The sequence below is a fragment of the Myripristis murdjan genome, chromosome 22 (genome assembly GCF_902150065.1).
Source record: "Myripristis murdjan chromosome 22, fMyrMur1.1, whole genome shotgun sequence".
Classification (NCBI taxonomy): Eukaryota; Metazoa; Chordata; class Actinopteri; order Holocentriformes; family Holocentridae; genus Myripristis; species Myripristis murdjan.
In genome coordinates, this window is record NC_044001.1 from 9,002,824 (window position 1) to 9,027,110 (window position 24,287).

The following is a 24,287-nucleotide window of genomic DNA, read 5'->3' on the forward strand; positions in this document are numbered from 1 at the left end:
TCAGCAATGGAAGTAATGAACTCTGACACCCAGTTGTTTTGGGAATGGGTCCAAGATGGTCATGGTTGTGGGGGATGACTTATTCCCGTGAGACTGAGCAAGACCCGGCAGTTATTAGACCAGCAATCGGTTTTCAGAGTCATGAGCTGAGAGATAATATCCTTGTTATGATTTTTGGTTGGCCAGTTTCCAGACTAGGTGTGCAACCTAGAGAGGAGCTGGTGCAACATAATGGCAATGAGTCATAGAGAGGCTAGATACACACACACATACACACGCGCACACACACAAACACACACACACACACACACACACACAACAGAAACAACAACAGTAATGACAGTGAAAATGACAATACCAGTTGTAAAGTAAGAGAATAACCAATTAAGCAAAATAAGAATAATAATAAGAAATCCAATGATAAAATATTGGAGCCTGTAAAAAATAAAAAAATAAAAAAAATTGATAAATGTGTAAATCATTACACAGCAAAACATTTTCATCAACAGCCTATATTCCAATGTGTTTCCATTTTGTTGTTTCCATTTTCCAGACTCTGGCATCCGCATTCAGATGCCAGCAATGAATGAAGAGCTTTTAATTAGTATTATTATTATTTTATTATTATTATTATTTTATTTCTTTTTTTAACACTTCGCAAACAGAAGTGACCACACACAGGTGTACGTCCGAGCTTCTTGCTGGGACATCTGCCCCAGTCATCTGAGGACAGGCTGTGTTTTCTCCGCAGGTTTTTTGATGCAGTGAGAGGCGTGCCGGACCGGGCCGGACTCACATTGGGCTTCATGTGATCCTGCGGGGAGGTGTTTTTTTTTTTTTTTTTTTTTTGCTAAATAGACTTTTCAAGATCCTGCCTGCACCATTTCAGATCCGGCTGCCTCGGACTCACGGAGCTACCCCCCGTTATCGCTTTCGTGCGGATTCTGGATATTTTCATCACTTGTGCCAGGCGCATCCCGGATAGAGTGGAGCTGCTCCGATAATGGGAGACACTCAATCTGCGCAACGGGAGAGTAAAGAGGATGCGGTGGCTGAGGAGCAGAGCAGCCGGGCGGATGATGTTCAGACTGAGCAAACTATTGAGGACACTGACAATAAGGTAACATACAACATGCGACAAAAATGCAGACAATACCCTTATTACCGATTATGTTTTAATACAAACTTTCATATTGCGCCTAATCAACAATGATGGATTGTCTTAGTCCGGCTTAGGGGATTTTCAGTAATTAGGCAATAGCCCTAGCCTACCAAAGCAGGTAGTTGATCATATTTCCCCTAAACACTGATTCGGCTTTCACTGCTCACCATGCTGTGGTTGTGGGTGGTATAAATATGCTGAGGTTGTCTTTTGTTATTGAAATATCAGGACAGTGCATGTGCTGCTTGCCAACATATCCATTAACCCCGGGATCACAAAGTCCTTGTCCCGTTTGAATGAATGGCTTGGAGCCGATCCAGCCATTCTCTGAGAGTGATCCTGGCTTTTAATTTTGAAAAAGCAAAGAGCTTCCTGTCACCTTTTCTGCTCTGCTGTAACTAGGAGGGGGGAAAAATCATGCACTTCTGCTGAGTTTCTCTATTTGACATGAAACCCAGTCAAAAACATGAAAAACTGACTCTGTTCATTCACCAAAACTCCAGAGTTCTTGAAATCCAACCGGCCTAATGGCGCTTTTCCATTGTCAAAGGGGGAACCTGGAACTCCCGTTGACCCGGGACTTACCAGAACCTGTGAAGTTCAGGTTCTCCTGTTTGTCTCCTTCTCCACTGCATGGAGAAAGTGCAGTGAAATGGGACTTTAGGGGTTTGGGGCTGCATGGGCGTCACCCTGGGCTGAAACATGTGGGCGTGGCCTAAGTTGACTGACATGCCCATGACATGTCAGGCCTTGATGAATGAAATAATAGAGGGAATTGTCCTGACAGAAAACAAGCACACCCATTCTGAAGATGTAAATTGACATCTTGTATCAGTGTATCAATTGTGAAATACATTAATGTTAATATAGGTACAATTTGTAATAAAATGAATTAGTTGTATATCTATAATAATATAATAATAAGTAGTGTCTATTCCATCTTCACATGGGCATTTTTTCCACATAGGGATCGCATTCCACTGTATATGCTCAAGTGATCTAATTTAATTTTACTATTTACAATATATTTACAATATTTACAATATATTTTATATATTTACAATACTGTAGCACAATCTAAAAGATGAGGTCCTGCTCTGATGTAATTTCTGCCACTCTTAATGTCTGAAAGTAGCTTTAAATTCCCTCCCAGCAAAGCTGTTTATTTGGCTCAGGCAAAATCAGCCAGGCCTTTCTCTGCACAAACTTCAGATTCATGTGATTTCACAAGTTTTTTTTTTTTTTTTTTTTGGATGACCAAAACAACACCATTTTAATGAGAAATTAAATAATTGAATTATCTATCCCTCTAAGCCTCACCAGTCCATCCTGAAGAATTTTTGTGTTTATGCACTTGGTGTTATTTTGCAAAAGCAGACAGCATGGAGGAATAGGCTAATGACCTTACATTCTTGAGGGAACCTAAGTAAAGCTCTTATCCCAAGGGAAGGATGGAATTTCCCTTTTGCTGCACTCTGCACAAGGCTACATCGATTATTTGTGTAGGACATGATCTGAGCAGGAAGTCAATTAGACAGCACTCTCCTATGAGAATTGTATGAGCTATTATTGTCTCATGAGGTATATTAGACAGGCTGAAAAAAAGTTTGGCTTGAATTCTGTGACTCCTGAAGACCCTGAGATGATCTGATTATTTTACTCATTTGATTTTAATTATTTGATCATCTGATGATTCTAATCATGGAAAAAGGAGGCTCACTGCAAAAATACCTTTCTTTAAAGTCTTTATATTTTTGAGAACATGTTTTAAGAATTTTCTTCAAGCACGTGATATTATCTCTGACCACGTGCACTGGGCTGCTCTACTTTTAGAGGCAAAGATGAGCAAAAAGCCACAAAAAAACAACTAAAACAACAACAACAAACAAACAAACAAACAAACAAACAAAAACTACTAAATACTTCAAACAACATAGTTAGTTAACTGAAGTTAGTTTAGTAGCAAAGGATTACAGTTAGTGTTGCAACCATAATTAAGATTTTCTTATTTGATAACATCTACAGTGCAACCATATGGTTATATGGTTTAAAGGCAGAATATTACATATTCCTGATTCATAAAAAAAAATTACAGTTATACAGCAATAATCATTTAATACATGTTATGACATGGCAATGCATGAAACTGTGGCTGAATTTGTGAAAATTAACAAGCCCATGTATCAGTTAAGATAACACCTCCTTTTACATAATTGTCTTGGAGTGGTAGGTTCAGGTGGATCGACAGTCATACATAATAGTTGTATCTAGTCCAGTAGAACCATAGTTTCACTTTTTGATACTCTAATTGTTGTTGATTCAGTCGTGTACTCAGTGTTCATGTAAAAACCATGACACACCTTCTTCTACTTATTTATTTATTCATTTTTTACACAATGTGCCACCTTTGGTGAGATGATGTAGCTCTATTATAAGATCTGTCATGGCAAAAAACAAGCCAAACAAACACACATACAAAGACAAAAAAATACACCAAGGCAACCAGTTGCGGTTGATAAACTGGTCGCCACTGATTTGTAAAAGACTGTAATGTTTTCCAAAAAAAAAAAAAAAGGACAAAGGTACGGTGTACATTCTACATTTTGTGCTTTGTTTCAGCCTCTCCAAAATAATGGGCAGATCTCTGGGATGAAGGGGAAAGCAGCAGAAGCTGACGGTCACTGTGAGGATGAGGTTGTTGTTGTTGGTAGGTACTCAAGTGCTTGTGCTTCAGTATTCAGTGTATTGATCTGTCATTTGCAGGCAATGTGTAATGTGTTGGGTTTGAATTGATTTGAATTTCATGCTTTCATTAATCTTTTAGTGCAGTCAAGTGCATTTCAGAAGCTTGTACATCCAAGATAGGAAGTGCAAACTTCTGACTTGATTAGTAATGAATTGGTCTGTTTGGAAAATAACAGGTAACCATAGCAACATGTCAGCTTCAAACATGGGTGGTGTTAGAAAGGTGTTGCTTCAATGGGGTTTTATACAACTGCAAAAATCAGAGGGTGGTGTGTGTGTGTGTGTGTGTGTGTGTGTGTGTGTGTGTGTGTGTGTGTGTGTGTGTGAGTGTGTGTGAGTGTGTGTAAGGATTTGTGTGCTACTATTCTTCCTACTATATATCTACTACTTCTAGTTATGAGTCATAAATATGGTGAATACAATGTTTACAACATGCACTTGAAGACACAGTTTTACTTTCCTTGAAGTCAATTAATATGGGATTTTAGAGTAATTCAGCATTTGTTTTCTTTCCGCAGACTGTGACACAAGTTCAGCCCTCGTTTCTCCAGAAGAAAATGTTCCAGAAACAGAGGAACCTCTTAAAGAGGAGGAAACACCATTAGAAAATGTTGAGATAAATGAGAAGGAATCACCTGATGCTGACGAATCAGAGCCATCAGATATAACTGAAACGGAAGCAAAGCTGAATGAAATCAATGAAGGTTTTAAGAAATTTTTTAATAACATTGGTTTGAAATTCACTGTTAAGAAAGGCTCAGGTGAGAAGGTTGAAACCGCATCAGATGTGCCCATTGAGACTAATGAGGGAGAGCCAAGCAGCCCCGATGATGTCAAAGAAACCACCAAGGAAACCATAAGTGAGAATGCTGAACAGAATATTGATCCAAGCATGGTATATGAGACTGCTGATAATGACTCAACAACCTGCCCGACACTGACGGACATGACATCAGAAGACCTTCTGGAGAACATTGAGGAGAAAAACACAGGGACAACAGAGGGCAAAGAGGAAGACGCATCTGATAAAGTTGTAGAGGCACTGGCAACCTCAACACCTGTTGGTGAAGAGGAGAAGATGCCTGATGAGGATAATATGCCTGAAAAGGAGCTGGATGCCACATCTCCCACTGCTGTTGAAGAAGAGGTCATTTCTCCCATTAAAAGGTTTTTTACAACTGGAATCTTTTCTGGTTTACGGAAGAAGAAGAAACCTGCAGACAATGACAAAGCAAATGAAATCAATGAGACAACTGAGAAAGATGTAGCTGGGATAGAGAAACAGGAAGCTCTAGAAAAGACTGGAGAAACTGAACAAGATCAACAGCAGGTAAAAGATTTCAGGCCAGATATTGAGACAGCTACAGGGGATTTGGAACAAAAAGAAAATGTACTTAAAGAGGAGATCCTCCCTGCAACACGAGACACAAATCTTTCACCTGAAGGTCCTGAAATGAGAAAAAATGCCCCTGAAGAGAAATCACCCAGTAGGGAACCATCAAAAGGTGTCAGTGAGCCTGAAATTCTGAGTTCCCAAGAGAAGGTCAAAGTTCAAGGCAGTCCCTTAAAAAGGCTACTGTCTGGTTCTAGTTTTAAGAAACTCTCCAAAAAGCAGAGAGACAAAAAATCCAGTGACCAAAAGCTGACTGATTCTGGTGAGCAACTTGGTGATCAGCTCTCACTATCTGCTGAGTCAGCAAAGCATCAAAGAGAAGAAAGTCCTTTACAATCCCACGGAGAGGTAGCAGCAGAGGAGGATGGTACCTGGGCTTCTTTCAAAAAACTTGTTACTCCAAAAAAGCACATTAAGAAGGCCTCTCCCAGCAATGAAGAGGCAGTTATCACAGGCTCAACAGAGGAACCAAAGCCAAGTGACGGAGAACAAATATCAGATGCCAGCACAGAAGAGACGAAGAAAAGAAAAGATTCATCTGTCTCATGGGACGCCTTTTTGTGCGGATCTGGAAAGAAAAGGAGTAGAAAAACCTCCGACTCTGAAGACGAAACACCCCGAATTGAGGGAGATGGGAACAGGTCAGATGGTGAAGCTAGACACAGTGCTGGTTCACCAATAGAATCTTCTAATGAGGGAGATGAGCTTGTAGCCTGTTTCCCTGAACAAGCAGAAAGTCCTTCTGAGGGTGATGGAGGGTCGACATGGAAATCACTCAAAAAACTTGTCACCCCAAAAAGGAAAGCCAAAGATGAGGAGGAAAGCAAAGACAATATACCATCTGATAGTGAAAGTAATAAAACCGACTCTTCCTTTTCAATTAAAAAACTCCTCCCAGGACGAAAAAAGAGAAAACCAACTGAAAAGCAAGAGCAAGGGTCTTCAGATGAGGCTGACAAAGAAGTAGGGTCAGACGATGAAGATTCAGAGACACCAGCTGTGGTTCCCTTGTCTGAATTTGATACATTTGAGAGAGAGGATCAAGTACAAATACAGGCAGTCATAGAAAATCATATGCCCAAAGCAGTAGACTTTGAACCTCAACAGGACCTCGCTGATCAGATAACTGAACCGGCTCTCCCTAGTGACAGTCCGCCTACTGAGCCCCAGAAGGTCCAAGGCACTGATAATGCCTCAGGAAATCAGGCATCTGCAACTCCTGCTTCAAATGAAGAACATGATGACCAAACAGAATTCATTAGTAAATATCAACAGCTCAGTGACATCCCCGAGGAGGGCGTAATTGAGGAGAGTGTTGCCACTCCAGTTTCATTCACTGAGGAAGCTCCTAGAGATGACACTATAGCAGAAGATCTGATAGAGTTGACATCTGAGGCCATTACTGCACCAGAGCCTGTAGATGTCACCCTGGCAGATGAAACTGAGATGGTCTCTGCTGTTTCTCAGTTGACAGACTCTTCAAAAACATCTGGCAACACAACGCCAGTCCCAGCAGAATATGATGTCAAAGAAACAGAGACCCTTCTGCATCAGGTTGTTGAAACCATCTCTACGACCCCAAATGCCGAACTTGTATGCTCAAATGAAGTAAGAACTGAACAAATAGTTAGTTCTTTCTCTCCTCAAATACTTGAAACAGCTGCACAACAAGAAGCAACAATTTTAACATTACACCAGACAGTAGATGCAACTGTGATATGCACAGGTGTCACTGCTAAGGAATTTGATGCAGTTAATGTACTTGCTGCAACAGCTCAGATGGAGAGTGCATCTGAAGTCAGTGAAGTTATGTCCACAGAGGCCTTATCAGAGCTTACTACTGAGGAGTTTGACACTGCTGAAATTGCTGTAGATGAAGTATATCAGGCCAATGTCTCAGCAACCCAGATGGAGAATTTACCTGAAGTCAATGAAGGTATTTCCACAGAGCCCTTATCTGAGCTTCCTACTGAGGAGTTTGACACTGCTGAAATTGTTGTAGATGAAGTATATCAGGCCAATATTTCACAAGAGATTTTAAAAGAATTCAAAAGCAACGATGAGATTCAGCCTCTGGCGGAGTGTATACCTGAAGCAAATGAAGCTGCGTCCACAGAGCTACTGCATGAGGATGAAAAAATTGGCACAGCCCAAGTCCTCCTAGATGAGACCAATCAAGCTGAAACTCAGTCTCCTGAAATTACATCTCATAAAGCAGATTCAAATGTGGCTGTAACAGAAAAAAATGAAAATGAAATTGCAGCACAGATGGGTGAAGAAGCACTGTTACAACAAGAACAGATCATAAAGAATGACACTGATCAAGTTGAGATTCATGATGAAGTAGTGGAGGAATTGCAGAAATCAACAGTTGTTCTAGCAGCCACTTCACAGTTAAAGGAGGAAAGCGTTCAAATGATTGAAAAGCCAATATTATCAGAGGACATCCCAATAAGAAACACACTTACAGGTGTACCCAAACATGAAGTGCATCTCACTGAAGTCAACGTTGAGCAAGAAAAAGAAGGTGATTTCCAGGTTGTTAAAATGGATCCTGCTAAGGTTGAGCATGTTCCAGTACCAGAAGTATCAACACATGGTGTAAAAGATGCAATGGTTGAAAAAGAACGTGAGCTACAGGCACAAAGGTATGTAGAGGAGGGTACTGTTAAGGAATTTGAAGAGCAACTGATATTAGAACAGATTCCTGAACCAGAAACTGACATCACCATTACCTCAGTGAAACCTGAAACAGAGAGTGAGGCTGCAGAAGAACTGGCTCAAACTGTGAAGATCAAAGAGGTTCAGATCATAGAGAACATCATAGAGGATGTCTCACAAGATGTTAAGGTTGAGGATGAAGACCACATTCCTCAAGTGGTTGATGAGTTACAAACACTGACAGCTGTCAACATAGCCTCTGTCAATTTGGAGCCAAATGGTGTTCAGGTCCTCGAAAAGCAAGTTAAATCTGAGGACATTCCAGCACATTGTGTTGATAGTGCCATTGCCTCAGCTGTAGATGAACCCCTATATGAAGCACATCTCTCTGAAGTCAATGTTGAGCTAGAACAAGAAGTTGATTTCCAAGGTGTTACGATGGATGCTGCTAAGGCTGAGCTTGTTCCATTACCAGAAGTATCAACACATGGTGTCAAAGACGTAATGGTTGAAACAGACCTTGAGATACACGCATGCAGATATGTAGAGGAGGGTACTGTTAAGGAACTTGAAGAGAAAATGTTATTAGAACATATTCCTAAACCAGAAACTGACAGCACCATGTCCTCAGTGAAACCTGAAACAGGGAGTGAAAATGTGGTGGAACTGGATCAAACTGTGAAGATAACAGAGGATCAGATCATAGAGAACATCATAGAGGATGTCCCACGGGATGTTAAGGTTGGGGATGAAGACCACATTCCTGAAGTGGTAGATGAGTTACAAACACTGACAGCTGTCAATGTAGCCTATGTCAATTTGGAGCCAAGTAGGGTTCAGGTCCTCGAAAAGCAAGTTATATCCGAGGACACCGTAGCACCTTGTGTGGATAATGCCATTGCCTCAGTTGCAGATAAACCCCTAAATGAAGTGCATCTCACTCAACTTAATGTTGCTGTGGAAAATAAAGATGAACTTCCAGGTGTTGACTTTGAGGCTGCTTCCATTAAGCATGCCTCAGCGGTGCAAATAATCACAGAGAATCAAAAAGATTTGATAACCTCAATACCTAATACTGTTATGGAAAGAACATCCAACATTCTTGTACCATGTATAGTCAAAGTGGCAAAGGTGGAGTCAAATGAGGCAACTGAGTCTGCAACTGCTCTAACACCAGCTATGACAAATGATGTTACTGAGACAGCAAAGGAAAGCATTGTGGTTATGGAAATGCAGGCACCATCAATTCAGTGTAAGGATGATCATAGAATTCAAGTGCAGGTGGTTGATGTTGATTTGCAATCAGCTGAGACAACTGTGGAGACAATGCTTGAAGTGGGGGTTACCGAAGCCGTACAGGTCATAGATGTTTGTCATGATATGCCTAATATTGTAAATAATCAATTTACCACATCTGTTGCAATCTTTTCATGTGGGGACACTGAGGAAGAAATAATTCATGGAGCAAATGAAGTTATTACTCAAGACCTTACTCAACATGTAAAACAGCACATACCAGAGGCATTACCTAAATTTCCAGCTAAAGCACCAGAAACTAAAGAGATGGCTGAAAGTGAATTGAGTGAAGCAAGTGTTCAGAAAGTGACAGATGATAGTGCTTGGACATTAAGGGAAAGACAAGGAGAAGAGCCTATCACCACCAGTGTTAACTCCACCAGCGCAACTGAACAGGAAGTGTCTGAAGAGCAGATGCACACACCTTATGTTTCAGAGAGTTTGGACGTGCCTGTCCGTGGTCTGAAGGAAGATTTTGAGGAAACTAATGTTGAATTTAAAAAATCAGATACAGGGATCAAGGCAGAGGATTCAACATGTTTATCAGAGGAATTAGTTGCGAAGGAACTACAAGATGATGCCATGGAAGCAAAAAGATCAAAAACTGCCCTTTGCCAGGTGGCTGCGCGAAGTGACCCTGGACTAGTAGTTCCTCAAAATACAGGATTAATCTCTACAGTAGGTAATGTGGAATCCCCTTCAAGCCTTTCTTTAGAATTCAAACTAAACATACAATTTGGGCAAGCAAAAGCTTCAGATCCCGTACTGCCTATAGTAGAGACAGCCAAACCCCTGAAACCAGTAGAAAAACAGACGGAAACATCTGAGGTTGCTATTCAGGCAGAAATCACAGAGACCACTAGAGAACGTGCTGTGGTGCTAAATCCACCAGTGCTGTTGGAAATTGGCACCCAAGCAATGCAAAGAACAGAACTGATAGAAGAACTCAAACCGATAGAGAGGGAGAACACCAGTCGATCAGACTTGTCTGAAGTCAGTGTAAGGGCAACAGAAACAACACAACCATTCATACAAGTGCAGACAAGAGAAAGAGTCGTGATCCGGAGTGAAACACAACTCGGTGGAGTTTGTATCCCAGGAAATAAAGTAGTAGAGCCAACAGCTCAACAAACAGAGGAGGAACATGACCAGGATGTGTGGCTGGATGCGGAGGAAAGTATCGATACTCCAGAGTCAACAGGGACACTCACCCATGATTCTGTGGAAACTCAAGAAACTCAGACAGCGAAATGCGATGCAGAAAAAGAAATACTCGAGCATGAGTGCAAAATGGCTCCACACTCTCACACCGGGGAAGCAGAGCATCAACAAAAAATGCCCAAAATCGGAGTGACGTGTGAAGTTGAGAGTGAAGGTGAAGATTTTGCTGTTGCACTTGAACATCCTGAAAGTACATGTGCAAGCATCACTACAATGGAATGGGACAAAAGCCATTCAACCTAAGTTTCAGCAACTGGTAAGCTTCTTCAGTATTTTGTCAAAGGTATTCTCATTTTTGGGGGGAGACTGATCCCACTATTTAACGGTATTACTTGCATGGCATGTGTAGAACTAGTATTATCTCAAAAGAGCGAAAATGACAACTTCTAGCAGTTATTGACAAAATTTACCTTAACATTATTCATAATATAATAATAAAGTAAAATGTGGTGGGCAGTGGGATGCTACGCAGGGTTGAAAATCACTGTACAGTGGATAAATATTTGGTTGCTCACCTGAAAAGGTTACTAAAATAAACCCAGCATTATTAACAATACCTAGTAAATGATAAAATTTTAGAAATACAGGTAAAATAACAAAATTACTATAACTTAAAGATCTGTGTTCTTACTATGAATGAATGTCACGTACTATCACTCAAAATTATGTATGCTCAGCAAGGAACACAGTAGCAATTGATTCACCACGAAACAATGGACAACTAATGAGTTTGTTCACCAACAGGTCAATCTTCCAAAAACTTGGTGCATTCCTTTTACGTAATCATGTTGACATTATTTTTACAAACATATTAATCTTAATTAACATCTCGAACAACTCCAATTATTATCCAATCCAATTAATGTCCCGTTGCAACTCTTTTTTTTTCCATCTAGGTCGGACAATCAGAAAGAGGGGCCATTCAAGCTTCTGAAGGTGTTTAAAAGGCCATTGTGGAGAAGAATCACCGAGTTGAGGACAACCACAGGAAAAGGCCTTTTTACTGCTATTATTTGCTATGATGTTAAACCAAAAGCTTTGTATTAATCAACAGTGGCTTTTGATTCGTACGATGACGTCTATGCATGATTTCAAAACCCAAGAGTGGGATCTAGCAGGAGAAGTGCTGGTCAGAAAAGTGTTTCATCTTCTCAGGGGGCATAAAGTATGTGATTTCAGAGGTGTGACACTGAATAACATCCACTACCCATCAAGGCTATTTGCTATATAGTGCAATTTTGATAATCAAATATGTCTCTTTGGTCATCCATGTCATTCAGAGATGCTCTAAAATTATCCATGTCGTTCTCTCTTTAAAGGTGATGTATCTACAGGTATTGTGTTTACATTAAGGCGATTATTTGTCATCAATTCTGTACTTTTTTATGGTGAAGTGTTTCCGATACATTTGTGTAAGCGTGCCCAATTCATAAAAGCCTTTCAAGAGATATATTATAATCAATAACATGACGTATCCGACACTGGCACAGCACACATTATTGAGGATGTAGTTTTCATTGCTTTTGTTTTGAAATCGTCTCTGCTGACAAAAAGTAGGCTAGTATGATGTTGCGACTTCACAGCACTTATTATGTTATCATCGCCAGTCTTCATAGACCATGTTTATCATTCTGTAATGTTTGTTTAATCATTTCACTCTGATAAATTTTATTATTTCAGCAGTCTGTGCAGGTGAAATGTCTTAACGGTGGTTGAGACCTGAGCATACTGCAGCAATAAGCAATAGAGTATCAGATTATCTTGTACATGATGACTGTTTTAATGCAAGACTGGAAACCCTGCAGTCATTTTGTATCCACAGGAATTTATACTGCTCTAATTTTTTTAAAATAAAAGCATGAGGACACTGCTCGGCTGCTTGGCTAGCACGGCACATCGCTGTTTTCCAAAATGTAATAATTACTCGATATTTGGAAACTGCATCGCACATACAGATGCAACATTTAGAATTACATAATCTTCATTCATATATGAGGTATAATTAATATATAATCAACAGAGCCTTAAAAGTATAAACCAGGCAGCTTGACTTTACCTATTTTATTTCCTGTTTGTGTGTGGATGACTTGGTGAGCGTAGTGTAGCATAAAAACAAAACAAAACAAGAAAAAAGTGTGGTATGAATGTTTTTGAGTTGGCGGCTTTTCCTTTTGGAATTTTGTATCACTTCTGAAATTGACATTTTTAGAAAATTATATTTGTTAATCTGACATTATGCAATGTTAACTAATGACTAAATGCAAAATAAATAAAAAAAAGTTCCTTGTGTGATATTTCTGTATATATTTCAAATGCTGATGAAATCAAATGTAAGCCATTGTAATTTTACATAAACAATATATATATATATATACATATATGCGTCTGAGGATATAACAGAATGATATTTTAATTTTTAACAGTATCTTTAATTGATAAATATTGATTGAGATGGTATATTTCATGCAAATACAGAAAAAAGCTCGCAAAGTCCTTTTTTGTATGGATTCATGTTTAGATAAATTTATTCTCATTTCTTGACTTGTATCTATTGCTGATCTGAACAGATCAAAAATTACACTAATACACTTTTTCATAAAAGCAAAATACACAGAAAAAGCTGAATATCAATTTTGAAATGGCCCTCAGATCGTGACATTCAGCAAAAAAAAAAATAAATAAATGTAAAGAAACAGTAGAAAAAATGCTCATTGGATGTTGTGGAAAGGTACACAGAAGACAAACAGCTTAAGGTCAGAAACATTTGGGTCCGTTTCATGTTTTCATACTTTCAGACGACGTCACATGACAGACAGAGAGGATTCTTACAGGCTGGCGCTCCTCCATTGTCCCTTTTGATTTGTGCACCGCCGCTGCTGAGGCTGTTAGAAGATCATTCTTACGAGTTCAAACATAACCTACAACGAAAAGAGATACAACCATGTCAGCTCTCACATAAAGGCTAGATGTGTTTTCCACTTGTTGATGGTAAACTAAAATTTGTGGGCTTTGAGCTGGAATGTCTTGGGCAGTTTGAATCCCAACCTATCAAGGGAAAACTGTACAGCGATATCCTGAAACTGCTATATATACATAACAGAACAAGGCACATCAGTGAGACACTGCCCTCAAAGTGAGAATCCCAGATTTATATTTAAAGGCAGAATAAGCAGGATTTGTTGGTTGTGGTTTGTAAATACAACATTCAAGTTTGCCCCTCCCTCCTGGTTAAGCAAACCGCCAGCAGCCGGTTTTTGTTTCCTAGGATGCCGATGGAATGATATGACAGCCCAAAAGTTAAAATATTCCTTCATCATCCAAGTAAAATATCTGATTCACTCTCGTTGTGGAGGGAGATTTGTCTGCTTGGTGTTTCCCCTTACTATTTTTCCTGTTTTGTTGCCTCCTATTGGATGCTGTGCTAATGATCTAGCACCGTGCGCTGTGATTGGCTGGGAGCTACACATGATAAACATGAAAGGCCGAGTCCCAGAAGAGTCCCGAGCTCAGCAAAAAAAAAAAAAAGAAAAAGAAAAAAAAAAAGAAAGAAAATCCAGGTTGAGGGCAGCGTCTCCGCAGACACACACACCAACACACACTTCTCCTACATAGTGATCGATTATTTTTGTGTGAGACAATATGTTGTTTTTTAGGAAAATCCTACTCATTCTGCCTTTAACTGCGACTGTGAAGCACAATGCCGCTTTAAAAAAAAAAAAAAAAAAGACTTTCTCCCATAACCCTGAAAGCAAAAGTGACAGTGAAATCAGACCAGGTGAGTCAAACAAGAGTGATGTCTCTTACCTCAATGGTGATGAGGATAACTATCATCCACTCTAACCTCAAGCTGTGCTTCTCACTCAGGTGGCTCCTCATGAGGTCTGTCAGCTGTGTGCAATGCTCCAGCTTCTCATTCACAACCTGAAACACAGAAAATAAAGGTTTCCACGGGCCTGCAGAGTGAAGCTGAGAAAAGCAGAAGCAAAGCAACTACCTCTGACGACCACTCTCAAATAAATAAAATCAAACTCGAGTAAATTCTTCCACTTTACTGGCCACTTTGACAGGCAACAAATCATTATCTGGTGGCTCTCCTCCATCTAAATACATTTGGCCATATGGCTGGTAAAAATGCTAAAATACGTGCAACACTTTTAATACTATAGTGCCATATCCAGTAACCAAAAGAGTATGTTGTTGTGGGGTTATTTGAGAGGAAATCATCATCATTATCATCATATTATTGGATAGTGAGGACCATTCAGTCAATTTACACAAGTGATAATCTACACATTACAACTTCACTACCACATTATAATCACTGTAAATTGGTTTTAATTACATTGACCCTGCGGTTGATGCTGAGGAACTGGCAGGTCTTCTCATAGAGCTTCTCCAGGTTTTCTCGGTCCCAGTAGAAATCAGGTGTGATGAGCAGGTCAGACCTCAGGTTTATACAGTGTCTGTCGTGTCACAGCAGGAGACAAACACATGCTCACAATCCTATTCAGTAAAAGAGCTCACGTTTACACAGCGCTCATCATATCAGAGTGTAGAAACAAAAAACAGACCTCCGATTTTTTGCAAATACTATTTCTCATCAGTTTCTTTAAGCTGATTCTGACACAAAACAGAAAATACTGCAAATACGACACTGTGAAATAATTTTTATGAAGAAACTGGAATTCACCTTAGAGCAAAGAGCTCTCCTATCTTCTTCATGACCTCTGCCGAAGACAACTTAACTCTTTTACCAGACTTCAGCGTCTAGTGGAGGAAGAAGAAGAAGGAAAAAAAATATATTACCAGTAAATGGATAAGGAAAAACTCCTCCACACAAACATCCATTAAAGACAATCAATTATTTATCATTTTATAGTGGTTGCTTTTTAGTGTGTCCACAGTACCTCTGGAATTGATTGAATTGACTCTACAAAGTTGTCTAACGACACTTCCCATATTGCAAGTTTCACTGGAAAAGAAAGCCAACAAAAAGAGAAGAAGCGTCTGAGCACCGACACAAACAGTTGAAGTTTATTGCTCGATTTCTTAAGTTTATGATTTATAGTCAAGTGGCATCTGCTCACCTGATAAAGACAGTGCGTTTGAAAATGCAAATTTCTCTAAAACGGACTCATGTTGCTCTATGCTGTTACTGAGAAGGAAGTTGCCACGTTCAAGCTTTGTGTTGCCCCTGAGGGAGAAAGAAAACTTCAAATATTACAAAGAAAAAAATGAGAGGAGGCGATTCTGGAAGCACAAATCAACAAGAGCAAAACAACCAACAGAGAGGACATACTCGCCAACGCTGTAGTTGATTTCTTCATTTTCCCAGTGGACTAACGCTACTTCATAGGGCTGGATCTCATGATGTTCCAGTATCCTCATCACTTTCTTCATCTGGGAAGACAGAGAGGCAAGGGAGTACGCCAAAGTTAAAAGAGGGAATTAATTGGAAAGTAATGAATACGTTACAAAATAGATCAATAAATCTAAAAATCAGGAGTTATTTACCGTTTTCTCCTCAACATTCCAGAAAACTACTGAGCCTTCCCTGAAATTTTAGATTAGGAAAGTAAATACATGACAGGAAAAATGACAAAAAAAGGTATGGTTATTTAAAAACTTGCACAATTTCTACCTGAAGAAGAACATTAGAGCATTGTCATCGGGTTTCGCCGCCACATCCGTGCATATCACCAGTGCATTCGAGGCATCTGAAAACACAGGCGGCAAATAATAAATGAGAAATATTTGTGTCATGCAGGAGGATAACACATAACAGCTCCATCTGCAGAAAGTTGTAATTTCAGAGTGCTTTTCCAGTCATACCTCTTGGTAAATCTACTTCATAGAAGCCATGGCTTATCAAGTCGTGGCAAAGCGTTGGCAAGTGATACTGATCTGCTGTTGCAAAAGCAATACACTGCATCATGTCCTACACAGAGAGACAGGTTCGACTGGATTATTGAACACATAAGCAACGCGGATTAATCACTGGTGTGCATGAGGTTCGGCTGGAGCACCTTGACCTCGTCCTGGGCCGGCTGATTGGCTCTGGATGGCTGTTTCGTCCTCGGCCCCTTGGGAATCCTCTTTGCGGGCACCGGCGGCGGCGTTTTCGCACCTGATTTTAATACAGATTTGACCAGATCTGTCGAATACAGTCGCTGCTGCTGTCTGCTCCAACACCTGGTCAGCAGCCCGTGGTGGGTTAACAAGGTGCTGCTGAGACTTTGACACCCACGCAACGCCGGGGCAACATATCTGGTGCAACACTGCTGCTGAGATTTTGAGGTTAAGGAGCGGGTGTTGGAAAAGGCGGTGCAGGCGGAGCGGGCTGGGACCGTCCTGGCTTGGGATTGGTACTGGTGTCGCTGGATGGGACTGGAGAGACCGGTGGAGGCCAACATGCAGGCGGGCCTCCCCTCCAAGCCCAGCCTGGACCACACAGTCCGGAGGAGCATCTTCACATGCACCGCTGCACAAAATAACAAGAAGGAGAAGAAGACACAGGCAGGTTTCATCAGCCAATCTATTTATTCGTATGAGATTATTCAAATGTTTATTATAAATGCAGCATTATTTGGTTGATTCGCTGACCTTGACAAGCATAAAATATGAGAATTACATGACAAGCTCACCGGAACCCTCCTCCTCACAAAATAAACTGAAATAAAACATAAACTACACCCTGTGAGAGTGAAGTTATTAATACATAATATCATGTGTGTCAAGCTAATAAGGTTATGTGCTCGGTTAGCGGTTAGCTTCCAAAGTGAATGAAAAAGGAGCGACTGAACGGCAGGAAGTGCTGCAGAGTTACTCACCGAGTCAAACGTTACAATAAAGGGACAACGTTGCTACAAAGTGTCATGTTCAACTTAAAGACGTGAATGCAACATGTTTGACCACATTGACTTGCAAGGCTGACAGTATGTGTGTGTGTGTTTTTGCTAATAAAGTTTCATTTGAACATCCATTTCCTGTTTGGTGTGACGTAGCTCGATCGGCCACGCCCACTCGAGGTCCCTCAAGCATGGATGTGTGAGGTCGTGTTTTCATTCCTCCACACGAGGCCTTTTTTTTTTCGTTTTTATATATAAGAAGAAGGCTATAATGTAGTAAACACAAAATATAATCTAATGGGAATAAAAGGTTGTTGTGGGTTTTGTTCAGAATAGTTGTTTTTGTTCATAATCCACAAGAGTTTTTGTTCAAATCCTCAAAAAAAAAAAAAAAAAAAAAAAAAAAATCCCCAATTCAGCTTTGATCCTGATCTTGCATGGGCATCTGAATAACATTTTATTTACTTGATATATTGTGTTTGGCATTTAAAAAGCTCAGTTTTCTAGGTGATCAAAGGTTTTTGTGTCACACAGTGTCCATGAGAGAGTCCAGTTGTAGCGCCCCCTCTGGTAAAGCCTGGTCATGTGTTTTCTGTTGCCTGGAGACTTGAACAAAAACAGAAAATAAAGTGCATTGGGACAGCCTGTAGTTATGGAAGTTACAGAAAAGCCTGATGAGGTATGCTAAACAATAGAAACTTTTCCACATCTCTGTTTAGCAGATGTATTTTACTGGGATAGGAATGAATTATGTCTGTTATCAGATTGTTGACAGTGTATATCAGAGGCTATGTATTAGCATAAAAATAAAAACAGCTTAAGTTTACATTAAGTTGTTCTTGAAAAATGATTTATAGATGGTTTGTTTATTATCCTTATTTTTCTCATTTTAATTAAATTATTTATTAATGGATTAGGCCAGTGTTTAGACATAATGTGATACTGTGCTTTTCATATAATGTGGTCAGATGGAGCAGTTTCATGAGAGGGACAGGCTGAGGATGAGAGTTGCTGTGCTGGAGGAGAGCGTGAGGTCCTCTGAGGTGGAGTGCAAAGCCGGCAGAGAGACGCTGATGAGGCTGGTGGCAGAGCTCGACCAGGAGAGGAGGAAGGCTGCCAGCAGTGCAGCAGCACTTGACTCACTCAAAGCGGTACACACACAGCTTTTAAACTCTTGACATTTAAGTGTGCAGTAAAGTTTGGGGCTCAGAGTGTCTTTTCTGCTGTTGTGGGCCTGTTTCTGCATGAGAAGAGTAATGTTTTTCAGATTGGATTCTGCACCAATTAAAAACTCCTTGCTTAAGTAATGAAAAATGACAAAAGACATGATATTTGGCATATGTGACAACTATGTGGCTGTGGTGTTTGTCACAGGAGTTAGATGGCATGGTGCTGGGAAGGAGGAGCATTGACGTGGAACAGAGGAGTCTCATGGAGAGGCTGGAGGCCAGCAAGCGGGTCATAGAGGCAGCCAGGCAGGAATCACAGTGTTTGGAGAAACAGGTTGAGGAGCTCAACAGGAAGGTCCGAATAAGCCAAGAGGAGGCCCAGGCAGCTCAGGGGCAACTGCAGATGTTCCTCACAGATTTGGCAGCCCTGCTGCATATTGAGTGTGGGGACATTGTCCTGCCCACAGAGAAAGATATTCTGCAGAAACTGGAAGACTTCTGCAACAAGGTGGGGTGCTGCAACAAGCTATAGCTCATCTAACAACACTCACTCACTAATTGTTAATCATGTAAAATTCCAGTGGAAAGTTACTACCTAGTACTGATAAATTATTTATTCTGAGAAAACTTCACCAAGTTTCAACATTTCACTTGATATTAACTATATTAGAGGGGGTCCATTATGGAGTGCTACATCATGAGTTTCCCCCAGAGGTATTGCTAAAATAAACACAAACATCCTCAGTGCAATATTTGGACGCTGCCTTTGTGCTTGTATTGCAAACATCCCTGCAGACCAGGTCAGAGGTGGAGGCGAGGCTGTCCCACGTCTCCGAGCAGCTGGCCAGGCAGACGGAGCTCCACAGCTGTGCACTGCAGAGGGCTCAGCTTGCAGAGCAGCAAGTGCAGGACCTGAGGGACAGACTGCAGGCTGTGGAGACTGAGCTGCTGACAGCAGACATGCATCGTGATGGGCTGCATTACAGCAAACAGCAGGTGAGACTGTCACAGTCACCTTCAGATTTAAACCAGAACGGTTCAATAGCTTTGGAATAATAGAAAGCCACATTCAGACTGTATAAATGTGTAACAACTATATCAGCTTGAGCATTATTCATTTATATCTCTCGACTGCTGGGAATTCCAATTAAATTCATCCTCTAATATGTTTTTTTAATGATGAACATTTTAACAGTACGAACAGTTCCTGGAGCAGCTGTCAGAGACAATGAAGGTCGACAGTATTGCTGCAGACCTGGGCTACGACATGAGGATGAAACTCCTCCTGTCCCGTGCAGAAAAACTTGTAAAACAAGAAGGGACAGCTTTGGTGGAAAGCAAAACCCTGACCTATAGCTTACAGCGAAAGGTACAGTCAGCAAAAACAACAAACAGCTATTTTTACTCATTTTTTTATGTACTGTTATGGAATTTTTATGGAATTTACGACCCAGTGTGATTTGATCATCTATTTATCCTCTTTGAGCACTGCAGCAGGTGTTTCAAACTATTTGTTCTCAAAGTCCCAAAATAACAGAGGGACAACTCTGCTGCCACATCAGACATTTACACTTTGTGATCACTGAAAAAACAACAAATACCATATACATTTCTGTTGGGATTTATGGCAGGGACACAACTGCAATTAAAATGTACCTGCCGTCAACAGCTGAAGCTGCAGAAGGATCGTCTGGAGAGCAAGGAGCTCCACACAGAGCTCCTGAGGAAGAAAGTGTCAGAGCTGGAGGAGGAGAAGAGGAGCCGGTCGGCGCTGGCAGTGGAACGAGATGACGCTCACCTGGAGGCCAGGAAACTGCAGAAAAAGGTGGAACGTCTCCAATCTGAGCTGAAGGCCATGAAGCTCTCCAGCACTGAGCTCAAAGCCCAGCTCTCCCACACCAACGAGCTCAAGGTAGAGGGGAGAACGGTTAGGACCCACTTGCCATCCAGAGGCAAATAACCTCCTCACCTCTTAAGTTAACATGTTTGTGTGTATGTGTGTGTGGAAGGGCAGGATAATGCTTTCTGTAACAGTCATAATAAACCAGCTCATGCCATTTGTACTTTTGTCCATTCCTGTTTTGCACTGTGGGTGAATTTCCCAATCATTAAATGCCAATAACTGCTCGGGTCTCTGCTGTGTCCAACACGCCAAGCTGAAAGTGGCCGAACAGAGTCAGACCGTGCAGGAGCAGAGTAAGAGGCTGCAAGAGCTGGTGGAGGGGAAGTCCAAGGTGGAGAAAACTCTGAGCAGAGTGAGCTCAGACCTGCAGAGCCAGCAGAAGGCGGCCAGGGAAGACCAGCAGCAACTCAGCACCCTCAGACTGACCTTAGCTCAGCTCTCCGAGAGGGAGAGAGAGGTAAGGGGCGGATGGATATGAGGGGTTTCATTCCACAGGCCAAGTAAGTGAGGAAAAGGTGAGTCGGCCCCTGCTCAGTATATGGTGGCATTTTTTTTTAACCCCATACACTCTAGTTTTCCCGCAAATTGCCCCATAATTACCATCAAAGTCAATTTTTTGGCACATTGTACATTACATACATATTAAAGCTACATCACACTTAAAGTGAGGGAAATATTACAACGTGAGATACAATTATTTTATGCCTGCAGCATTACATCAGATAGAAAATATCTTGTGCTTCATTTTATGCACATTTCCCCATAATTCTGCAGGATATATTTGGGTTTACTGGAAACCTTGGGCTCTCCATTAGAATTTAAAATAAAGCTCTGTGGATCTGGACAAAGTTCATAAGGGCAGCACACATTTATAATGACGAACCAGTACCATTGGAGGATGGACATTTACTAAGATGGATTTAAAAAATAAATGACATTAGAAGGCCTAAAGTCAGATCCAGGAATATTGTAAGGATGTGTGTGGTGTTGTTTTTTTTTTATTTCTCTGTGGTACAGTTGGTCGACTTCCGGATGGTCGTCTCCCGAATGCTCGGTCTGGATGCGACAACCCTGGCCCTCCCAAATTACGAAATCATCAAGATGCTAGAGAACCTGCTCCACACTCATTATCATCATCACCACCTTCATCATCACCTCAGTCGGCCCTGGTTTTGTCCCGCTCACCAGAAGCCTCATCTCACCCAAATCCAGGACTTCCCCTCCAGCTCCTCTTTGGATGCTTCTGCCTCCAGGTCTGCTGGTCCTGAGGAGGCTGTAACCATCAGTGGAAACTAGATTTATACTTTATACTTACACTGATTTATACTTTTATGTCGAGGTATGAACTATGCTTTACAACAGCACATATTTGAATATAGATTCGATCTTCTTCTAATGATTTGTCAAAACTGTGTCTTTCTATGTGTTTTCAAGCAAAGATCAAGATAAATATGATTCACCTGTGATTCACTGAACAACAACAAACGCAAGGTATAATAAATCAAATAAAAACGACGATATCAAAATGAGGATTTGGCATTCATTGTTTTTGATTGTTGGATATACATACTTCTTCATTATTATTATTATTTTTTTACCACTATATACATGTAATGTTAAACAATCCTGGTTATATATTTGATACTGAACTGTCAGAACCATACAAAATATACAGTAGTTCTATACTTCATAACTCTGTTTCTTAAGTCACACTTGATATTGTTAAAAAAATAAAACAACAAAATGTGTACAGAACATGGCTGACTGATTTGAAAGGTATTTAAACTCTGACTGACGTTGATATTCAACACATAACTTGGCTTAAATGAATCGAACATGAGTCAATGCAGTTCATGTTAAAACTCGACTGTTCACCACAGACACACTGATGGGTATAAGTAAATAAAAGCAAACATTAGAACCGCATGCCAAAATACAAGTAAAAAAATAATTGCAATATAAGATATATTAAATGTCATTTTACAAATCTTCAGTTGTTACAAGCAGATTCACAGGCTATAGTTTCAGCATTTTGCATCTATCGACAGTTCTCTTGAGAAAAAAATACACCATGATTACGCCATTCAATATTTCATTCGTCCAGCTGATATCCACTGTGGTCAAAAAAAATTTTTTTTGGTTCTTACATTTTGTTACACCAAAGATGCTTCTTAATTGACACAGCAATACACAGAGTAAAATACTGAGATGCTTGATCCTATGTGCTACAAGATAATATAGTAATGGAGATGGCAACTGTATTTCTGCAGTACAAACGGATGACCAATATTAGTTTGTGCTGTCAAACTAACGGAGTGTTCAAGAGATCAACATGATTCCTATTCACGCCATTCTGATGTAAGAGAGACCATCGCTGTAATTGACCCGTGGGTGGTCCTGCTCAGATGGCTCTCACAGTCTGCTCACACTGGAGGTGGTCCATTAGTGTAGCTAAGCATAGGGTAGAAGGAATGAGCAAAGTTGTTGGACTGAGCACAGGTGTAGTCCTCCTCAGACATTGGCACGAGGCAGGCAAAGCCCACCAGCAGCAGCAGGAAGAGCTGGAAAGGCAGCGCCACCCAGAGGACGCGCCACAGAAACGATGAGCGACGACCCGACGCTGTCTCCGACTCAGAATGGGAGGAAGCGGACCCAGCGTCGCTGGGAGACCTGCTCACACACAACACAAACACAGCCAGGTTTAGCTATTCACACGCACATCTAAGGACATATGAGTTCCTTCTATTTGTTTTGTCATTTGAGACACCAATGTTACTATCAGATTAGAATGGCAGCCTAGGATGTGCAAGATTATTTTCTTTGTAGTTCACAGAGGCAAATTCTGTAAAGAAAAGAAAACAAAACAAAACAATAATGGAATAATTAGATTAGTCTAATCCAATAAACAAACTTAATTTTAACTGCATACTAATTGAATTGGAATTTTCCCTTGTGCTTTGTGTGCTGTCTACCAGTTTTCAATCCAAATAAGATAAGTTCCAGTTTCAGGGAAACTGCGTGGCAGCACTATGGTGAATTTAACACTGACACTGCTGTGTTTACACCTGAAAGCAATGTGGGGATGATGTTTAACATTGGTGGTCTACACACTGATTGCGTGAGTGGAAGCACACAGTTACAAAGACAGTCACAAAAGGCATACATACAGTCCTACGCCACAAAACAGATATGCATGTGAGCTTGCATTCCTGTGCATAGGGCGTTAGGATAAAAGACAAAAGGCATGCTGCAAGTAGGACTTGAATATTCAAATATTATTAAGAGATCTCTTTCAAGGTTTGTGTCCTGTTGAAAAATGCAAAGCATGCCAAGGCAAGAGCATAGCGATTAGAACAGATTCTTCAACAGGGTTGTTAAGCTTAGCTTTTTTTGTTACATTTTGTATCATTTATGTTCACTATCTGAATACACCATCACCCTCAATGAAACCTGTCTACTTTTAGCCTCAGAGGTTAGGAAACATGGGCTGTTAAGAGAACTGATGCAATGAAGCTCACTTATACCTACCCATTGTGGAAATAGAAATTACAATGAAATGATTCCTGATTCCGGAAATGCATGGATTACACTTATGATTTATAGTGTTTTACATTAAGGTTGTCTTATGGTGTTACCAAAAGTGCCCCCCTACCACTTCACAAATGAAGACTTGAGAGGCAAGAGTCACAGATGACAGATTGAGGGGGGAGATGGTGGATAGTTGGCGAGAAAGCAGAAGAGGAAGAAGAAGAGATGTCACACACGAGAGAGAGACAGAGAGAAAGAGAAACTGCAGCCTTTGCATTGTTCATTGCAGACATTTATTGGCTTGGCAATTTGAGAGAAAGGGTGTGTGTGCTCAGTAACAGCAAGGGAGTGTTAGGTATAG

At 40.6% G+C, this 24,287-nt stretch overlaps 5 protein-coding genes across 6 annotated transcripts in view; 3 read left to right on the forward strand and 2 right to left on the reverse strand.

Moving 5' to 3' along the window:
- Positions 1-1,003: 1,003 nt before the first annotated feature.
- Positions 1,004-8,508, forward strand: akap12a (A kinase (PRKA) anchor protein 12a). The gene is made up of 4 exons (XM_030044868.1): positions 1,004-1,120; positions 3,782-3,873; positions 4,406-8,451; positions 8,501-8,508. The coding sequence occupies exons 1-4, from the start codon at positions 1,004-1,006 to the stop codon at positions 8,506-8,508; spliced, it is 4,263 nt and encodes a 1,420-aa protein (XP_029900728.1).
- Positions 8,509-8,547: 39 nt separating this feature from the next.
- On the forward strand, positions 8,548-12,442 carry LOC115354678 (uncharacterized). The gene is made up of 2 exons (XM_030045136.1): positions 8,548-10,734; positions 11,375-12,442. Exon 1 carries the CDS (start codon positions 8,583-8,585, stop codon positions 10,719-10,721), a length of 2,139 nt encoding a protein of 712 aa, XP_029900996.1. The 5' UTR covers positions 8,548-8,582; the 3' UTR covers positions 10,722-10,734; positions 11,375-12,442.
- Positions 12,443-12,911: 469 nt separating this feature from the next.
- Positions 12,912-17,456, reverse strand: rmnd1 (required for meiotic nuclear division 1 homolog). The gene is made up of 12 exons (XM_030045148.1): positions 17,309-17,456; positions 16,505-16,959; positions 16,311-16,416; positions 16,120-16,195; positions 15,993-16,032; positions 15,778-15,878; positions 15,566-15,672; positions 15,386-15,450; positions 15,169-15,245; positions 14,821-14,941; positions 14,283-14,399; positions 12,912-13,396 (listed from the first exon to the last, which is right to left on the reverse strand). The coding sequence occupies exons 2-12, from the start codon at positions 16,943-16,945 to the stop codon at positions 13,364-13,366; spliced, it is 1,284 nt and encodes a 427-aa protein (XP_029901008.1). The 5' UTR covers positions 16,946-16,959; positions 17,309-17,456; the 3' UTR covers positions 12,912-13,363.
- A 522-nt stretch (positions 17,457-17,978) lies between these two features.
- On the forward strand, positions 17,979-21,859 carry ccdc170 (coiled-coil domain containing 170). Its single transcript, XM_030044869.1, has 8 exons — positions 17,979-18,005; positions 18,295-18,477; positions 18,701-19,003; positions 19,303-19,491; positions 19,691-19,864; positions 20,165-20,407; positions 20,652-20,855; positions 21,416-21,859. Exons 1-8 carry the CDS (start codon positions 17,979-17,981, stop codon positions 21,692-21,694), a joined length of 1,602 nt encoding a protein of 533 aa, XP_029900729.1. The 3' UTR covers positions 21,695-21,859.
- Positions 21,860-21,918: 59 nt separating this feature from the next.
- syne1b (spectrin repeat containing, nuclear envelope 1b) overlaps positions 21,919-24,287 on the reverse strand; it is a 98,512-nt gene continuing 96,143 nt past the window's right edge. For both annotated transcript variants that reach the window (XM_030045127.1, XM_030045126.1), the window contains one exon: positions 21,919-23,068. In XM_030045127.1, the coding sequence (XP_029900987.1) occupies positions 22,822-23,068 (247 nt within the window). In that variant the 3' untranslated portion in view covers positions 21,919-22,821. The remainder of the gene's footprint in view (positions 23,069-24,287) is intronic.